Raw genomic sequence first — 20,238 nt, 5'->3', positions numbered from 1 at the left:
TGGAGAGCTTTTTCAGGAAGGAACGAGCAAACGATGGGACAGAAGAAGGGTCACAGACTGAGGATGGGGAATGAGAATTAGCACCTCCAAATCGTAGGCCATGGTTCTCAGTCGAAAAAAAGTGGATTGCTCTCTCCGGGTTGGGGGCTAGTTGCTCCCTCATGTGGAGGAGTTTAAGTACCTCGGGGTCTTGTTCATGAGTGAGGGAAAAATGGAACGGCAGGTTAACAGACGGATTGGTGCGGCGTCCACAGTAATATGGTCTCTGTACTGGACTGTTGTGGTGAAGAAGGGGCTGAGTCGTAAGACGAAGCTCTCAATTTACTGGTCGGTCTATGTTCCTACCCTCACCTATGGCCATGAACTTTGGATCATGACCAAAAGAATGAGAGGCGGAGACCCGGGCCGAGCCAAACCTCCGGAGAGTGGCGGGGCGCACCCTTAGGGATAGGGTGCGGAGCTCAGTCACCTGTGAGGAGCTCAGAGTAGAGCCACTGCTCCTCCATGTTGAAGTGAACCAGTTGAGGTGGCTCAGGCACCGGTTTAGGACAACCCCTGGACGCCTCCCTGAGGAGGTATTCCGGGCATGTTCCTCCAGGAGAAGGCCTCTGGGCAGCCCCAGGACACGTTGAAGAGACTATGTCTCCCAGCTGGCCTGGGAACGCCTTGGGGTTCCTCCTGAGGAGCTAGAGGAGGTGTGTGGGGAGAGCGAAGTCTGGGAGGCTCTGCTCAGACTCTGCTCAGACCCAGTCCAGGATGAAGATGGATGAAGATGGATGGAGAGTGAATGCAGGGATTTTTTACATGTTTCACACAGTAGCAGGGATTATAGAAGAGACTGAGGTTGGACCTTCATTTTCCCAGTTGGTGCATAACCATCTGTCACAGCTTTCAAAGGAGTTTGAGCATTACTTCCCAATCACAAAAGACCCCAGGATGGGAAAGGAATGGATCCGCAACCCATTTGTGAAAAAAAAAGAATGACAACCCTCAGTGTATATATCAATCTGAAAACTCCATCTAAACTGTGTGTATATACTCATATATTTTATAAGTACTTTGTTTTTTTCCTAATGCACATTCCTTTTTCTTGTTTGCACATTCTTTTTCTTTTCTTTTTCTCTCAGACTTATCTTGTTTAGTAGTTGATTTACAGAAAAGCATTGTACATGCATATTGAGAGCCACTGTACTGGAGTCAGATTCCTCATGTGTTCAACACACCTGGCCAATAAAGCTGATTCTGGTTCTGATAGCATGGAAATAAATATGAATATTACATTGTTTCATATTTCTTTCCAAATTCTTCTCCTTGTTACATTCTACCTGGTGATTTCTGCACACCATCAGCAGTGGTCTATTTCAGTTATCAGAGCTCATTTTCCTTCCTAAGAAAAAAGTGCATTGTTCACTCACTCAAGAAAAGATCTTTCAAAGAGTAAGCCAATACAATATGTTAAACAAGAAGCTTTTCACAGTTTTTGCCATAGTTCATGCTCTATAATGATTTCACTAAGTTGTAGTGAATGTTTCCAGAATAAGTGCTGCATTATATTATGCTTCCTATCAATCAGCTCAAACTTTCAGGTGGGAATAGCTCCTCAAAAACATCTTATACACCTATACATGTGCCTTATGCCTGAAAAACTCTTTCTTTCCCTCTGCCATCAGACTCCTAAACAGCTGACAGGAGTTTATTACTAGGAAGTAAGTCATGTACTGTCGACCTGTACTGTTTACATTCTCAGTTTGCACATGCATGATTGCACATTGACTGTTGACTACTGCACATACAGCTCCCATGTAGCATACATTCTCTATTATATTCTTATATATTTTTATTATATTGCTGCATTGCTGTTTAAAGTGCCTTAGATATTGTGTTACTTATTTATCTACTTTATATTTCATTTGTATTTTGTGGCATTCATGTGGACGGCAAAGTAAGAATTTCATTGTACAGGGAAACGTGTTTCCGTACGGTGCTCATGACAATAAACACTTTGACTAGACTTGACTTATGTCGTCTTGTTGTCTTGTTTAACAAATTTGAGCAGGATGGCAGTTTATTTAAAGCTAAATCTGAAACCATGTGGAAAGATAACTCCACTCCACTGAAGGATATTTTAATTTATTAATAAACATCAAATGACTCCTTGTGATGTAAAAAAGCTGCTATCACTGCTGATGCTACTGAAACGGAACACACAACTTTGAGTCACATTTAGCTCAAACAGTGCTTCACCACTGCAGAGAGAGAAAACTACAGCCATGTTTGACAATGACAAATTGATCTTTACAATTATACATGATGTTTTGTCTTCAGAGTCCTGCTCTGTTACATCCTGTTTTTATATATATATACAAGCTGTACTAAAGTAATGACTAAGAGAAAAACTAAGGAGGTTTGGATTCTTAGCAGTTCTGCTACAATCACAGATAAGAAAAGTTCATCGAGTAGAGCTCATTCCAACACTGGACGTAAAAAATAGAGCAGTCTCAGCTAATCATTGACTCACAAAGTAGAACAAGGGAGAGGCAACTGTTGTAAAGTGTTAAATCAACACTGTGACTTCAGTATAACAAGAGTTTCTACACAGTGTTTCTTCATAAAAAATTGTGGAGGGCGACGCCAGTAAAGAGCTAAATAAACTCATACATGGAGCTCACAGAGAGATAAAAATACATACTCTTTCTACAATTCTTATTTGGCACTGGGTGGGTCGCTAACCCATCAACTAAAGATTCCACCATGTTGTTTGATCAGTTAGTAATCAGGAAATGAGTTAGCCAGCCAGCAAGCCACTCAGTCAGCCAATCCTTCCCTAACAGTCATCTAGGGCATGGAGACCCAAGATTAGTGGAGTGCCCAACACTCTGAGGAAAACTTAATCCTGTCTGTCACAAATCTGCCCCAAGAATGATGATTAACCCCTTTCCTTTGCAGGAAGCAGTTCTTGAGGAACACAGCATGGATTAGTCCAGACAAACGTCACTGCTGGACCAGGCTACTTCAACCCTGCAACACATGTATGTAACACTGCTGAGCTGGAGCCAGTCATCTCAACCTTTTTTATATGAGCACAGTTCCTGATTCCTTACAAAATTCTTGTCTGTCATGTATAAACTGTTTATGAAAGTTAAAAGTTGACATGATATAAGAAGAAAACTAGAAGTAGATAGCGACCAAAGAAATGTGATGCGACCAAAGGTTTACACAAGTGGGATAACAATAGTTGGGAGAGCTGAGTCAGCAGCTCATCTGGAGACGGTGTAAACAGAAAACTGTAAGCTAACACAGTAGCCATAACAACTTTAGCTGGTAGTAATACGTCAGGCCTATATGTTAAAGGTAATTTCCCCAAAGTACATACAAAAAGTGGCCACTGTTTGAATGATCCAAACACAAAGTTCTCAGTGCTGTGTTCCACAGCAGAACCAAAATAAACTCCTCCTTATCACTTAATTTTACCTGGCCATTTGAAATATAGTTTGTGTCAATGGAAATCCAAACTTTTCAGAGTAAAGTGCTCTACTGAGCTTCCACTGATTAAAGGCATCTCCTTCCACCTCTATTCATCTTAAAAGGTTGTTATTGCATCACACACTTTAGCCAGACATTATCCAAATAAATATTGGAACATTTGCCACTCATTTGCTCTACGCATCATCTATTTTAAGCAAGCAAGCAAGAAAGCAAACAAATAAATAAATTAAATTAAATCAAATTAACTGTTCTAAGTTGCACAGTGGCAACAATCAGCAGTCAGGTTCATCAGACTGAGTTGTCCATCTCTACTACAACAAGGCTCCTGCATGACTGGGTCCAGCTATCATTTACGCTATTAGAATTGAGAGATGAGAGAGGGAGCGTCACATGGAGGAAGAGGAAGACAGCTGGAGAGGGTGAGGGCTTCAGGGAGCAGCAGAGCAGGAGAGAAGGAGCAGAGTTCAGCTCCAGCTGTATTGTAAAGCTCATCTCTGTAGGGACTCTGGTGCCAGTGGTTGAGCGTTGAGCACACACAGCCGCACGGCAATTGGATGGAAACACTTCCTGTGTAACCAATTATAGAATAACCAACACTTAGTTTTAAAATGTGTACTGGGCGATCGGATCACAAGTGGGCAATGCTAAATACAAGTGTAAACAATCGGATTGCAATCCGATCAGTGAAACCACTGGCTGAGGTGGTCGGGGACACATTTGACCACATATCTGGTGTAGTGTAAACATGAATGCATCCTGATGCATCTCTGACAAGGCCGGTTGAGGGAAATACGTCATTGATGCAGGACAGGGTGTTTGTGTTTGTGAGAGCGCACCAACACTCAAAAAATTTTAAAAAATGCAGAGAAATGTCTGATGGGAATCCATCCATTGGTCATGGAGACTACTGCCGTTTGTCTGGTAGAGACTGAAGTAATAACTATACCCATGTCTGTTTGATATTTAAGGGGAAGTGTCACAGCAGTAACAAAATCTGAACACAAGTGGTCAGGTGGACACAGTGAAGATGCACGCATATATTGACAGGCGTATGCAGTGATGTGTCTCAGCTGTCCACTTGTGATCTCATCGTCCAAGATGCATTTTAAAACCAGGCCTAAACAGGGCCATACAGTACTTTATAAGCATCTATCCTGAGGGCCTTATAATACCGCTGCTTTGGTTTGGGTTGTGTGGTGGGAGGTACCGTTTTAAAGGCCATTAAAAACCCTCTGCTCTCAATTGGCTTGTTACTCTGAAAGACAGGGTCCTACTGTACATGAACACGCTTTCTACCAAAGTTAGGACAGTCTGGGTTATTGCACTTGTCAGTGTCTTCACACCTCAATTATTAGCATCACAAGCAAAGTGTTTAAACACACTCACTTGTTGGGACTTCAGTGAGTGGACCACGGGCAAAGTGTTGAAGACATCACATTTCCTCCAGTTTGTGTTCTGCTTGTTCAGCAGCTGTTTGATAAACTGCTCATACAGTCTCTGTTACTGGCTGATTGTTGCTCTATGGAGTGATCTTTTACATCTTCTCTTTTTCTTCTGCTCAGCTGTGTGTGTGTGTGCACATGTGTAAGAAAGAGAGAGAGAGAGAGAGGAGTACGGCTCCTCCCTCCTCTAAACAGACAGGCACAGTGCAAAATACAGTGGAAAAGCAAAGCAGGACAGTCATGAGGATCCATGAGGTTATGCTGTGTGACAGTAAGAAGCACAAGGTGTACCACTTGTGAGGTGGACAGTGGAAGCAGCTATAACATGCAGCTGGAACACTGGTGTCCTCGCTGACAGAATACTGCGCTCTGAATAGGATGTAGCTGCCTGCTAACAGAGCTAGCTTGGTCTGATAATAAGCACTGATATCTCCAAAAAAAATGCTGCTACTATAACATATCGCTGCACCGCAGCACAGAAGGTACTGTCTAAGGAAATGAAAGAGAGGAATTTGTTTTAAATAGACTATCTTTGAAATATACCAACTCAAATTAGCTTAGTGGGACAGCTGAAGCTGCATTTGAGCAAAAGACAAACTTTGGAATGTGTGTTTTTACAGAACAAGAGTTGTTTAGTTTGTCCCTGACTTTTTGCAGCACAGTGACATTTAAAAATCCTGAACTACTCCTTTAATTCTGAGCAATTCCTTTAATTACAACCAACATTATAGTGAGCAATGTAAAATGGTCTTATACTCATATAGTGCTTTTCTATGCATTGCAGCACACACAGAATGCTTTCACACACTGGAGGTTCAGTGTCTTGCTGAAGGACACTTCAACACGTGGACCGCACAAGCCAGGAATCAAACCACTAATCTTCTGGGTAGGAGACAACCCGCTCTACCTCCTGAGTCACAGCCGCCTGCATCAAAGTGGACCAACATTTACTGTAGATCAAATCATTTAGATCAATCTGCACAATATCCTGCGATGAGCAGGGGCAAGTCCAGATCCACTTTTGCTTGAAACATTGTTCAAGTTATATTTTCTCTGGCCATAAATGTACATATTGTGATTTAGGAATAACTTCTGTCAAACCACAGTACCATGGAAGTCATGTACAGCTAAACATACACACTGTACATTAGATCACGTTGCTGCTATGGAACATAAAGCTGGACTTTGTGGACCTCTACAAAACAATAGCTAAAGTATAGAAGCAAATTTTGTTTGGAGGTAGAGGGTGGGAAGCGCGACAGGTACAAGAAATAGTGTAGCAGAATGAGGCACATGGCATGTAGCACAGTTTGTTGTAGTTTGTGATTCCTTCATGTCCTGACCTGTCAGACTCTAATTATAATGATCAGTCCAAATGTTGCCAGGTGTCAGTTTTCAAAGTCGAGCTCCACTGCAGTATCCTGGAAAGTACAACCATACTGGTCCAAACCAAAACAGATCAGTAGTCTGTAGCATTTTAAGCTGTGTATACACCCACCAGCCACTTCATTAGGTACACCTGAACAATTATATGCACTTCAATGCAACACTTCCACCTTACTGTCTGTGTTTATGGATCTCAGAATGGTTCAATTTTGGTGAAATTGTCATTAATGTGTAAAATCAACTATATGTTTATTACTGGAGTCATAGTTAAAGGTGGTGTTGTACTGGACTACATTATATTCAGAGGTGTTCCTAATATTTTGAACCTGTCATGTATGTAGCTGGGGAGGACAAAATTATGGAGTCTGTGAGTGATTTATTTAGGGCCTGAAATAAAGATCTGCTACTGCTCATGTGCAGAGTTTTAACATGAACAGATGACTATGAAGTAAAAATACTTTGGCCATACCAGTGTCTGAGAGATCAGCCTCAGCTTCTACTTGGCAATATGTCCTTGTGATAAACCACTGACTGTGCACAGGACATAATATGAATCAGACGACATCTATGTAGAATGCTGAATGAAAAAAATCATTTTGTGTGTCTTGGGGGTGGGGGGACGGGACGGGACGGGACGGGTGACAGACAACATGACAGGTGATCTGGAAGAAAAGACACCTGATAGAAAAAAAGATGTTCGAACGACTACAGAACAGGCAGGGAGAAGGGAAAAACATTCTCATGGATATAGTAAGAAAAAGGAAAAAAGGTTTATCCACAAAGAGATTGTCAGGACAGAAAGAATTTACACAGAGACCTAACAAATCAGGAAAAGTAGCGGTTTCCTAGATATACCGTTTTTGCTACTGGAAACAATACGTTGAACCTTGATGTTTCCTAAAATAAGACTCAAAGCTACAAGAACTCATGAAATTACAAGACAAACCTGTCTGCTGATACCATGGCATTCTTAATATGACTGCCACTATAAGCATGAACCTGATGTCCCTATCTACTGACTGTATCCATGTTTTTTATTTCTGAATACATGATAAGGTTCACATTAAAACTACACTAATTACATTTTTGGGTAAGACTGTGAGACTACAAACATGGTGTTTTGGGGGGGCATTCATCATTATGTTCAAGGGTCAAAACTTGCCACCTGACCAGATATTCCAGCACTGTATTCAAAACTCACAACTTTTCTCTCCAACATAATCAAATTAATCACCAATTATGTTATTTAAGGCATTTATCAAGGCAAATATTCACTAGATCCATATATGCTGCAACTTACAAACTAATTGAGTAATACATGAATCAAAAGAGTATTTAATGTTCCATAATGAAATAATCATTAGTTGTACTGCAGGTGTCTAACCCCCCCATGACCTCTGAGAAGCACACTGACAAAACACGCAGGGATGATGCTCAATGGAAACTCATAAGGGTGTTAAAGAAAACAAAAATGTACAAACATCGTTCCCAAGGTGCAGCAGGAACCAGAGAAAGAGGCACCAGAAATAGAGGGACCAAACCCATCCAGAAGGTAAAAGGGGATTAACAGGCAAGCTACACTTCCTCCCCTGCCCTCCCGCTCAGCACATGGCCAGGTCAGGGGAAAACTGCAGTTACTTTGGAGCAGACTGGAGAGAAGCTAAGCTGGCCTCTTTCAAGGACTTATTCTGGGAGAGGCTCCGCTTGTCCTCCTGTCCCCCAGCAGAAGGCTGAAGGTGGGGAGGAATGCTACAGAGAATCTGTGATCATGTTAACCTCTAAGATAGCAGGCAATCACAGCAAATGTACGGAAAAATTTGTGAAGCTTCATCCTACTCTGACACAAAAATATTATAGGGCTGCAACTTATTTTTATTGTTGATTCATGTATTAAATGACATATTATAATTACTATGATATATGATAATATATTTATTATCATTTATTGTTTAGTCTGGTGATCACCTAATGCATTAATAAACTGTTACAGCTCTAAAATTTGTTCTAAAAGTGAAGTATAACCTGAAAAAAAATAAAGGAAGAGAAAATGTTTCACTCAAATGGCTAAAATCATAGCAAAAATCAAATCCTGTACTTTTGTAGAAACAGAAAAGGCTCAAATGTTTTTCAGTCTAACTTAAACGTGGTGAATAGTGAGTGGAAACTGGAAATGTACAAAATCAGACCCCAGACCAAACACATAACACAGCGCAAGGCAAACACTAGACATTATCCTAATGCAGTCCATTCATCTTTGACCTTGTAAAGTGTCACCTCTGACCTACACAGCTACACACACTAGTCAGGGCACAAGAAAATCTATCCACTGGTTAAAGGTAACAATAGAGGGTAGTAGATATTTGACAGGATATTGGGAGATTAAATCTAAAGCTTATTGTAAGCTCTCCATGCTGTTTCATCAAAGAAAGGAAACCCTTCAACGTCAGTCATTCTGCTTTTCCCATTTCTCTATTCCTTGATTCATTTATACACTGCAGCAGCCTAGCAGGGAGGAGAGAGGAATATATCAGCTTTTCAATAATAAGATTTCCTGTACATTCAACTAATACAGAACTCCAAAATACTGCCACCTAAGTGTCACTACAATACTTGTTTCTCATTCAACCCCAGACAGTAAGACAAGTAACATGACTTTTTATAATGACCAGTGGCGACTTTGGACAGACAGTGTCCCATGAGACACTGCCAGGAAAACACATAGTATATACAGTACTGTACTTGATGCTGGAAGCAGATCTGTGCAGTGCTTAAAGGATCTGTCCTTCAGCTGGACGACCCCAGCTCAAGCCTCTCTGTTAGAAAGCTGAAGATCCCTTATTAAGCACCTCCAGGGCTGCTGTTCTGGATCCAGAATCTGACCTCTGACCTCCTGTGGAGGGTGGCAACAAAAAATTCTATTCCCCATTGAAGATGCAAAAGAATCATGGAATAATTTCTGCTTTGTGGCTATGAAAGCAGCTGAGCAGGTCTCTCCAGCAGCTGGACTAAGGTTATGAACAAGCGGCTCCCATCATGGACACTAGATAAGGTCTGCTTTTAATTTAAATACAACTCTGCTGTGGGGAGACTGTGTAACCTGTTTCATGTTTATTCTGTAATGTTGCATGTTATTTACCATGGAAGGCTTGTTTTGGTAAAAACAAAATGGACCAGATTTGATTCCAACTCTTCAACATGTCCAGAATGCTTAAAGTCTGGAAATTGTGCCTTGTCATTGCTGTGCTTGCCAATTGTTGGAAGATCGTAATTTATAACTCAAGTAACTTAATGTTCACTTAAGTGTTCTTTAAATCTCTAATTTAGGCTGATTTTACATTGAACATACAACCAGTCATGTTGTTATAAAAACACTGCCCTGAATTTCAGAAATTGTTAGTGATTAACTGATTATTGATTGCTAACTGTGACTTCATTCAAGGAAATTGCTCAAAATTTGCATCCTACTTAGCACACACTGAGCAAATAATCTTCCTGTGTATTTGGATGAGTCCCATGCTGCTGTCTTCTCATTAACTCCCATTCTGGGACTTTCAGCACTGCTGGGGCCCATACCACTGTTCACATTACTACAATTAAAGCAAGTATTTTTATAGGAACGAGGGTATAGGACATAACTGACAAAATATGACACATATGTGCTTGAGTCTTCACCTTAAGCACTGAACTTTAAAAGCCAGAACACATTTATTACTGGGTTCAAAAACAGAAACACATTCCACGAAGTGATGGGTCAAAAACATTCGATGGTATTAAGTAGGCTATTTTTTAGTCCACAGCCATAGATTAGTGTATTTCACAGATAGAAATAACTTTTCATCTTAATTCTACCCTCCACAACACACGTCATCGTGGTCCATTCAGATAATACGCCACTGTTTCCGAGCTTGGCACGCGCCACCGATTGCTGCTCCCCCTGTGAGGATGCTTGGTCATTCCACATCACCCGGTGCACTCATCCGTGCACCCACACACTCAAAAACATGTAAACACACTCGCACGCTTATCACAAGCACGCACGCACGGGAAGCCACAGAACAACGTGCGTTTGTCAGAGGCACACTGGCCTACTGCACTGTGCATTACAGCAGAAACGTGGTCGTGAATGGTAAAGATAATCAGACTTATGGCAGGACGGGGCGCGCTGCTGAAGACACAATGACCAACGCAGCACCGATGTGAGGAGCAACGGTCCGCGTACAACACGCTGCAGGCGGCGTCACAACAGTCTGTATGACAACAACACAGCACAACTTACTGAACTGCTCCAGCCGACAGCTAACCAAATGCCGAGTGTGTTAACCCACAATGCTGCTGGTTGGCATCAGTGAGCAGAGCACTTGTCGACCCAGCGAGCAGCAGCACGGCGTGATGTGACCGCAGAGGAGAGGAGAGGAGAGGAGAGGAGAGGAGAGGAGGCAGCCTGCAGCCTGCTCCTGTTTCTGTCAGTCAGTCAGGACGCAGCGCACTCACGGAGGAGGAAAACAGCCCGAGTAATAAATAGACAAATACTAAAAGCTTATAGGAAACGCTCTCAACGCTTTCTTACCTCCACTTCTGCAAGATTACAAACATGAATGTCGGCCGCGACCCACGTTTCCACAGTCTGGTTTTCTTGTTTTTGTTGTGTAGTTCAGTTGGTTTATCATTCGCCTCCAGTTATTTTTTCTTACTGTGTATTTTAAGCAGACAATATATCCTGTTGGATACGGGGAGGGAATAAGCACACGGCAGGACCTTGAAGACTCTCTGTGGCAACCGGAGGTGGGCGGGGCCACGGCTGCTTACATCACAGAGAGAGAGAAGTTACAGTGTAACGCTGTAGTATGTCATTGACTACATCCATTTAAAACAATAGAGATGGAGATCAGATGGCTGGTTCCTAGTCATCTTCTATCCACCCATCCATCCATCCTTCGGTTATCTATCATCAGAGCCCTCAGTAGGTTTCACTGTTACTCACAATACAAGTCAATCAGCCATTCAAATCCAAATGCTTAATTTGGGAGTAAAACAACAACAACCTAGTGAAGACTTAATACTGAAGATCATTACTTCTTGCCTGGCCAGATCAGCAGGTCAGAGCTGAACACCCTGAACCCTGTGTTTTTACTTGCATTTGTTATATTTGCTGTTTTTATTACTGATGTTGTTACAAAATGATCAAGGTCAGAATCTGGTGTCAGGGCCAATGGCCAATCCCTGCATAATGCTATTAACAGGAACATTTGTGAAATATGACTTAAAAACAAGCAACGCAGCATTTTTCAGGTGCTGAAAAAAGCTTGCCTGTGTATTTATTTGTATAAATACGGTATATCCATATAGATGTTAGGTGGAAGAATAACCAATCCTGAAGCATGTGCACAAAAATCGACACAAGTGACAATAGCACTAAGGAGAACTTTGGTAACAAGAAACCAGCTCTCCAAGCAGACAGGCTGCTGTGATTTCCAGTGACAATAATCCTCTCAATGGACTTTAATATACATACAGTATATTAAACAGCACACTGGCTGCAGGTTGGTGCTGGAGATGCTGTTTTAAGATACTTCTTGGACAAACACAAAGCTGTCACACTTTGGGAAGAGACAGGAAGTTTCATTGAGCTAAGGTTTAATTTCTTTTGCAAACTGACCTTTACACTGGATCACCCACAGACAAATATTTAAATACACACAAACCACTACACAGGACATACTCATGTAGCTGCTGATGTGTGTGTGCTTGGTGTTACACTGTAGGGACCGAAACCTGCTTACACACTCACACTGTGGGGACTCGGCCTGTCTCATCAGGACCAGATGCTGGTCTCCAACAGTACGTCATAGAATTTTAGGATGACAATATGGTTTAAGGTTATAGGGTTAGGTTTGGGCAGGTTAAGGTTAAGATTAGAATAAGTCTCTAGGAAATGAATGAAGTCAATCCAGAGTCCCCATGAGGAATGAACATGTATGTGTGAGAGTGAGCGAGAGAGAGAGAGAGAGAGAGAGAGAGAGAGAGACACCAAAGACAGCAACATGTTCCTTCTCGTACATTTATATGACAAACCTGCCACCTATAGACAGAGGGTAAAACTGTAGCATAATTAATCATGCATGCCCATACACAAGACAAAGTGCTGAGGTAATTGCAATGCAGGGTGTGTTTAAAAAAAGGATGCATATCACTTTGTCTGCCACAGAAACACAAATAGGCTGCTTGGTCTGAGAGGAGACTGAACACTGTCTAAAAGAAATACATTACAGCTGGATTCAACATTAGGTGGAACGTTTGAACTGTGTCAATATTTCTAAAATAGTGCAATTAGTTTGTTTATTTAGATTTCTGTTAGCTCAAGGCTAGTCTCCCAGAGTCCATATTATATTGGGAGTAATAGGTTTATTTTCCTCCTTCTCTAAGCAATGTGGCAGTGTTGTTAGTACTGGATTTAAAGCTGCATTAACTAGGATTTACACAAATTTGGATAAACCCAGTAAAAAAAATATCTAGAAGTGTTGTCTCCCTGCTGTACTAACCCCCCACCCCACTCTGCAGACTTTAGGCCTTGTGTTTATGTCTACCCCTCTGTGGCCAATGTTGTTAAAATCCACACTGCACTTCTTCCACGCTCTGGCTGATCCAAGGTTATAAGACGTGTTTTTCAAACCAGTATGGCTCATTTCAAAGATGGACTGTAGAGGCTCCCTGTGTAGGTACAACCCAGGATGGGAGTGAACCCGTTAGACCCAAGAGGCTGCATTCTGTAGCACAGAAAGAGCGTGACAAAGAACAAGGCAAAACTAGGGTTAACAGTGGTTTGGCATTTCCGAAATGGGGAGTACTAGAAGCATCTAAAGGACTGGTTCAGATGTGGCTTTCTTCCTGCTAGACATGCAAGTAGTTAGCTAATGTATATATGTCCGCATCTTTAGCTAACATTAGCATTTCAATTTTGCACATTTGTATTGAATTAATCTGGTTCTAATTTGGAGTCATTGACTGATTGGCTGCAACGTTAGTGGTTTGTTGTCCAATTAGTGGAAACATTTTTCTGGATTAGCAAATTTATTAATTTTGCTCAGTTTGCTAATTTTTCCTCAGTTCTGGGCAAAGAGGAGCAGAGGGAGCACATGAGGGGTAACCGCCTGAGTTTGTTTTTGATTCTCACTCACTCACTCACTAACAGTTGAAAATCAGAGGACGAAAGTTGTTAGAACAGCTTTAATGTTGATGTTTTTGCCCTTGTTCATTCTTTAAAAACATTGCAATGTCAATTCATACACTCATCTGGTACAAACAGCTAAAATTAAGCCAGTCTAATCCAAAAGTCCTGCAATAAATCTTCCTTCATGAAGGTGATAATGTTCAGTTTCTGAGAGGTGTTGACTCAACTGTATCATTTTGAAGGCTGTAGTTTGTGCTGCTGTTGAACTGCATTGTGTTGTACACAGAGGTCCAGGTTTCAGGGTGCTTTCCATGCCTCTCTACCATTTGCGGTGTGTCACTTCAGTTTTATTCAGTTTCAGACAAAGATTAGACCCACTTTTTTCAATGATAAAAAAGTGGTTCTCACCTAGGCTGCCTTTGAGGAATTTGTTCAGATGGTTCATGAAAAAGGTTATGAGGAAAATAGCGCTGTAGATCAGTGCCTTCACTTTCTTTCATATACTTTGTGTGTTTTCAGACCAGCAAGGGGATTTGCCTTGCAGGGCTGTTTCCATGGTGTTTCTTCTTTATTGGATAGTTCACACTGGAGAGCATCAGGGCAGATGGTGAGAGGATCAGATGTGATAAAGGTCATGCCCCTGGTGCAAACCTACATTGAGGGCTTCCAGCCAGGAGGAAGGGGCCAACCAGCACTTTATGTTATTTCATATCAGCATACAGTTATATGCCAGATGTAGTATTTAAAATTTACAGTACGCAGTCATACTGTATCATCATTGTCAAAAGATCTGCTGAAGTGAGGCTGAGAAACTACAAAAACTGTCTACATGCTAAGGCAACTGGACAGGTTCTCATTCAACATCTAGGGCTCTCACTTAACTATAAAACTAGTTGACTGGCAAAATAGTGATAGTGAAAGGAATCAGTTGCAGCTATGGTGGTTTACAATATGTGCAACTATGGACTCCAAACTCTCACCAGCTTGAAAAGCACTTATCTTTTTGAGTCAAAGTCCAGCTTTTCCAGATTTGATCACCAGCTCTCCACTATGAAGATATCTTGTGCTGTGTTTATGGTTTCATTTGTCCTTTTGTCTTCTTCTTTGTAGTAACTGGACCAGATCCGCAAATAGATTGTGATCTTTGTAACATGCTCATGTTATACAGTGTTATACAGCTCATACAGTGCGTTTAAATCCTTGTTTGTACATGAAGTGCGAGCACCCACTGATCAGAATTCATTATGTGAGCTGTTTATGACACTGTAGCCTACAGCCTCACTTCAAGTGCTGAGAGTCAACACAACTGTTTTGTAGTATGTAAACTGGGTAGGTGAAGGAGAAGGCTACAGGCAAATGACGATTTCAATTAAAAAGCACAAAACACAAATTTACCATAAAAATGAATAATAATGATTCACTGAGGATGAAAATAAGTTACAGTTAAAGTGTAGTTTAAAAAAAGCTAACAATAACTGTCATATTTTAACATTTCACAAACAATGCTCTCCTATCCACTACCCCAACCTGCACTCCTTTCTGCACTGGCACTGCCACTGGCTATAGAAATGTCAAGAATGTAGTATAGATTTTAACTGAGTTTCCAGAAAATCTGCAAAATACAATGCTAAACAATATGCATTTACATCCACTTATGTGAATATAAAAAGTTGGGTGGTGCTAGACCTCCAGCCTGTGCACCCCCTTTTTTACTGTACACAATTTCTATTTATTTTTAAGCACAAATGCATAAAAATAGTTGGATGGAAACAAGTCATTTGCATTGTTCCCCCTTCTTCTTGGTTCCACCCTGGCATCTGAACTTCTGTTACAAAACTCAATTTTTTCACAAATGTTGGCTGTTTTGACGACTGAACTATCATTTTGCTTCACTTCATTACTATTAGGCTACTACTTGAATTGCTGAACAACCAAAGATGTGAGCAACAGAGCTCTGGGACCAGGCTACTGTACGTATACATAGAGATGTGCAAGAGAAAAATGTTTCTTTTCAGCTTACAAACTGTGGACAAACCGTTCGGTCAGTTTTTCAAGGCTGCTCCAATAACCGACCTTTTATCTTCTGCTGTCATTTAGTAATTATAATAGGCCAACCCCCAACCTGTCTTCCCTCTGCATGCACGCACACATACACACACACACCCTCCCAAAAATAATGAAATGTCTTTCCTCCTGAGGTAGTTGAAATAATGGGCAGAGAGAGCGAGTGGGGGAGACCATGAACGATAATGAACCACCTCATTCTCCTTTTTTTAAATTCCTTCTCTGCTTCCCCACCCCAGCCTCCCCATCACATCACCCAACCCCCATCCTTCCATTCCTCCTCCTCCCTTACATCCCACCATCACCTACAAAATTTCTCCTTTTTATTTCCACTCCAAGCACATCCACTGACTCCCAACCTCATTTTCACTCCTGCTCCTGTCGATCGTCCTCCTTCCCTCAGCCACACAGAGCCAGCGCCCTAGCGTCTCTTCATCCTCCTCCTCCTCCTCCCCCTCCTGTCTCCTCTCCTCACCCATTTCTACATTGTCTGTAGCATCCCCCCTTACATGCTCCCCCACCCCCCACCCCCTGCCAGGAAGCATCCTGGGTAATTTCCTCCTCTTATTGAATTGGGACGGGGGGCAGATGGAAGGAAAGATAAAGGGATGGGCAGATGAACAGAGGCTTGGGATGAGTGCTAATGGAGTCAGTGGGGGATTCACACATCTCAAATATGCAGTATATCCTCCTCTCTTCTTCTCCTATGCTCCTTTGGCTCATTTTCTCTCCTGGGTAAATGCTTCACTCTCCTTCTCTCCCATTTACCCTTATTCCCTCACTCTCTCTCTCCCCATAAAAAACACCGAGACAAAAGACTCCAGCCTTTTCTTCACAGAATGCTATTAAACTATCATGCACACTGTCTACTTCCTCTGAAACACTTACACACACAGTCTGAACCTAATGCTCCCTCATGTCCTATGTTATTTCTATAGGTGAGTGAGTCATTGCTCCTGGCTTCCTGTCTGTACTTCTGCTCTTAGGGGCCAAACACTATAATCTTTTTCCAGCAGTCTCATCCTGACACACACACACACACACGCACACACTCTCTCTCTCTATCCTTAACTCTTCAGGCTACAAGACTGGAGACTAATGTCTGATGACTAATACATAGCACATATGAGTGTGAAGGTGGAGGCAACAGATGTGTGAATAAACAGCACAAGTTATGCAACTTTTCAGAAGTTGACTAATACAAGTAGTCTCTTTCGTAGAACTTGACCAAAAGATCAGTTAAATGTTAGCTTATCCTGGATAAAATGGTACATACAGTATGTTGGCTGATAGAGGACATGGTACAGAAATACCAGTGATATACAGCATTTGAAGTCATTTAGAAACAGTGTCTCCATTACAGCATACTGTATATAGCAGCGTGGCATGCGTATTTTTAACTGATAAATGTTCCACCTGGTACATATCTAAGTCACAGTTATCAAAACTGTCAAACTCAAAATTCACTCTTCAAATCAAACCTTACTGACGTCAGTAACTAAAGACAAGGCTGCAGTGTTTTATTTTCTTTGCACTAACAAATGTCATAAGCACTTTAATTTTCTCAATCAATACATTTCTAGGTGTGTAAAAGGTCAGAAAATAATGAAACATGTCCATCATAATTTCTCAGAGCCCAAGGTGATGTCTTCACATTGCTTATTTAGTCCAACTAACAGTTCAAAACCCCAAAGATGTTCATTTTACTATCACAGAAAACAGCCAATACTGACAAGAAACCATGGATTTTTCCTTAAATAGTTGCAGATTTATGTTGTGTTGATTGACTAAATTAATTGTTTCAGTTCTATTTTGCACTTTTTAATGAACTTTAAAGTTCTGATGCTGTGTTAAAAACTTCTCCATGAGCCCTTGTAATGACCTGACAATGTAAAGGTGAAAGATGCTGAATAAAGGCACTTCCATTGTGTGACTGCTGATCAATACAGGAACACTCACAGATGTAGTCTGTCTATTTACAGTATGTCACAACACTTTATTACTTAGACACCTGGCTATCCTGCGGTCACAGTGGATAGACTTTAATTTGATATTAACACCGTTGTGAGAACATTTTAGCCAGTCCTCACACCTTCAAAGGGCTGTTTAATGGTTCAAGACTTCAGGTTAGGGTTAGATGTTTAGTTGTGATGTTTTGTTAGGGATTAAGTCCATGAGTGTCCTCACAACGATAAAAAGACCAGTGAGTGTGTGTGCATGTGACACTTGGACAGACTCAAATACAGACGGTGTAAGCCAGCATATCTCTCTCTCTCTCTCTGTCTGTCTCTGTCTCTGCTAATTAACTCTGTACTCAGAGGGCTGGCTTATTGGAACAAACTCAAACCTATGTCCCCCACCTGGTATCTACACAAACACACAAAACAAAGTAGCTGATGATGTTCCTCAACACATCTGTAACTCTTTTCCTGTCTCCAGTAGATTCAAAACTGTCTAAGGAGAAAATCTTTCACCAGACTTCCTGGCCCAACTTGGGGTTGGGCAATAGATTGGTGTTAAATCACTGTCATCAGCTGATTCTATTATTGCTGCTGGTTATCTGTTTTTTGATATCACTGTATATTCAGTATTTTGCCGTTTGGCCTGTTGGTCAGGCAAACAAGTTATTTGAATATGTCAACATTTTCCCTTTTTTGGCATTTTGTGGACTAAATGTCTAATTAAAAAAATGGAGATTACTTGGCAGCAGATGACAAATACTGTAACGTAAGAACCTCTCCACACCTACAGTGTGCTAAGTGACTGACTGTATATCAGAGGTTTTCATTCTGTCTTTTGTTTTGTCCAGATCATCCTGCCTGTCTAACCACTTTCTCAGATCAGGTCATCTTTGGAAGCCACCATACAATGCTAGTTAAATGTATGGACACACCACTGAATTGAATGTGAAAGTGTGTCCCAGCTATTGACTGGTAGTGTGAAGAGAATATAACAGATATAAAAATGATACTGCCTTACACATAATAAGAAGAAATGGTTTGATCCACTGATGTCCACAAGCATCAGATTGAAACACTGATATGTCCTGTCAGTCAATACAGCTTTTATTGCAGGCATGAGATGGTGAGTGGGAGTTTTCTTCATACCAAAGTACTTGCTCAAGGGGGATTTGTTGGATTTTCCCTATGTAATAATATTGATAACAGTAAGGTCTAAACCTTACTTTGTAAAGTGTCCTGAGATGACTTTTGTTGTGATTTGGAGCTATACTATACAAATTTGATTTGAAGTATCAGTGGGCCTCCTAGTTTTCTCCTACATGCCTGTCACAAAGAGTACTCAAGTATACAAAAAACCTGTTGGTGTAAAGTAGTTCTAAGTGTCACTCTCAAGAAAATTCTTGTGGTCTCAGGGTGTATTGAGTCTCACACACACACAAAACGCACACTCTGTCTGATAGCACAGATAGACACCTACAGTAAATGTGGCACTGCAGCCTCACCTTGGAGCCCATGATCACATTCAGTATCTCTGCTGCAGTAACCTCACATACCTTGTTGTTGCTCATGCACTGCAGCTTCATCTGTTTCATGTAGGTGGTGGTGAGAGGCATGTTGTAGTCGATCACCTCTGTCACCAGAGAGCTTGGCCTGTCGTTCTCTGGAGAGGACAGAAGGGGGAAGAACAGAAGACTTTACTCATTTTATCAGCAATGTTTGGTTCTCATACAGGTGCAACTCAAAAAATTTGAATACTGTTGAAAAGCTTTTCATTCCCTGTAATTTAATTCTAAAAGTTAAAATTAATTTTCTAGATTTATTACATGTAAAGTGAAATATTTAAAGTAATTAGTTTTAATTTTGATGATTACAGCTTACAGCTCATGATAATCAAAAATCCAGTATCGCAAAATATTAGAATCTTTCCAAAGACCAATCACAAACGATTTACAATACAAAAATGTCCAGCTTCTGTTCATTTATGCACTCTTATTTCATTTATTTATGCAACTTAATCAGGGCTCCTTTAGCAGGAATTACTGAATTGATGTAGCATGGCATGGAAGCAATCAGCTTGCGGCACTGCTGAAGACCAGGTGGCTTTGATAGCAGTTCTACTGTATTGTTGGGCCAGGTGTTTCTTATCTTCCTTTTTAATACCTCATAGATTCTCTGTGGGGTTCAAGTCAGGCGAGTTGGATGGCCATAGTCAGTAAAGCAGTGGTGCTTTTTGGCACTGTGGGCAGGTGCCAAGTCCTGCTGGAAAAGAAAATCAGCATCTCCATAGAGCTTGTCAGCAGACGCAAGTGCAAAGTGCTTTAAAAACGTCTGGTAGAGAGCTGCATTGACTGTGGACTTGATGAAACACTGTGGACCAACACCAGCCAGTGGCATGGCACCACAGTCATTGCTGACTGTGGAAACTTCACACTGGACTTCAAGCATTGTGGATTCTGTGCATCTCCACTGTTGCATCTCCACTTTTCCTCCAGGCTCTGGGACCAAGGTTTCCAAATGAAGTGCAAAGTTTACTTTGATCTGAAAACAGGACTTTGGACCACTGAGCAACGGTCCAGGTGTTACGGCAAACCGCACACCAAAAGAGCGACTGGACTCAGTAATACGCGGGACTCAAACTCAGGTCAGAGAAAGATATTTATTTAACAGAGTATGGAAAGGAAAGGAGGTGGCGAGGATCAGACGCGGAGCTGCCGGTGTGGGTCTTGGGCGT

The 20,238-nt window shown here is 41.3% G+C and overlaps 1 protein-coding gene across 1 annotated transcript in view; it reads right to left on the bottom strand.

The window, feature by feature from the left end:
• LOC109965220 (nucleolar protein 4-like) overlaps positions 1-20,238 on the bottom strand; it is a 204,323-nt gene that overhangs the window by 120,987 nt on the left and 63,098 nt on the right. The window contains exon 4 of the mRNA XM_020609068.1: positions 19,061-19,167. Within this exon, the coding sequence (XP_020464724.1) occupies positions 19,061-19,167 (107 nt within the window). The remainder of the gene's footprint in view (positions 1-19,060; positions 19,168-20,238) is intronic.

This window comes from Monopterus albus, unplaced genomic scaffold (assembly GCF_001952655.1).
Source record: "Monopterus albus unplaced genomic scaffold, M_albus_1.0 scaffold98.1, whole genome shotgun sequence".
In the NCBI taxonomy this organism is placed as follows: domain Eukaryota; kingdom Metazoa; phylum Chordata; class Actinopteri; order Synbranchiformes; family Synbranchidae; genus Monopterus; species Monopterus albus.
Note: the sequence above shows the minus strand (reverse complement) of the source record. Positions and strands in the feature narration are given on the sequence as shown.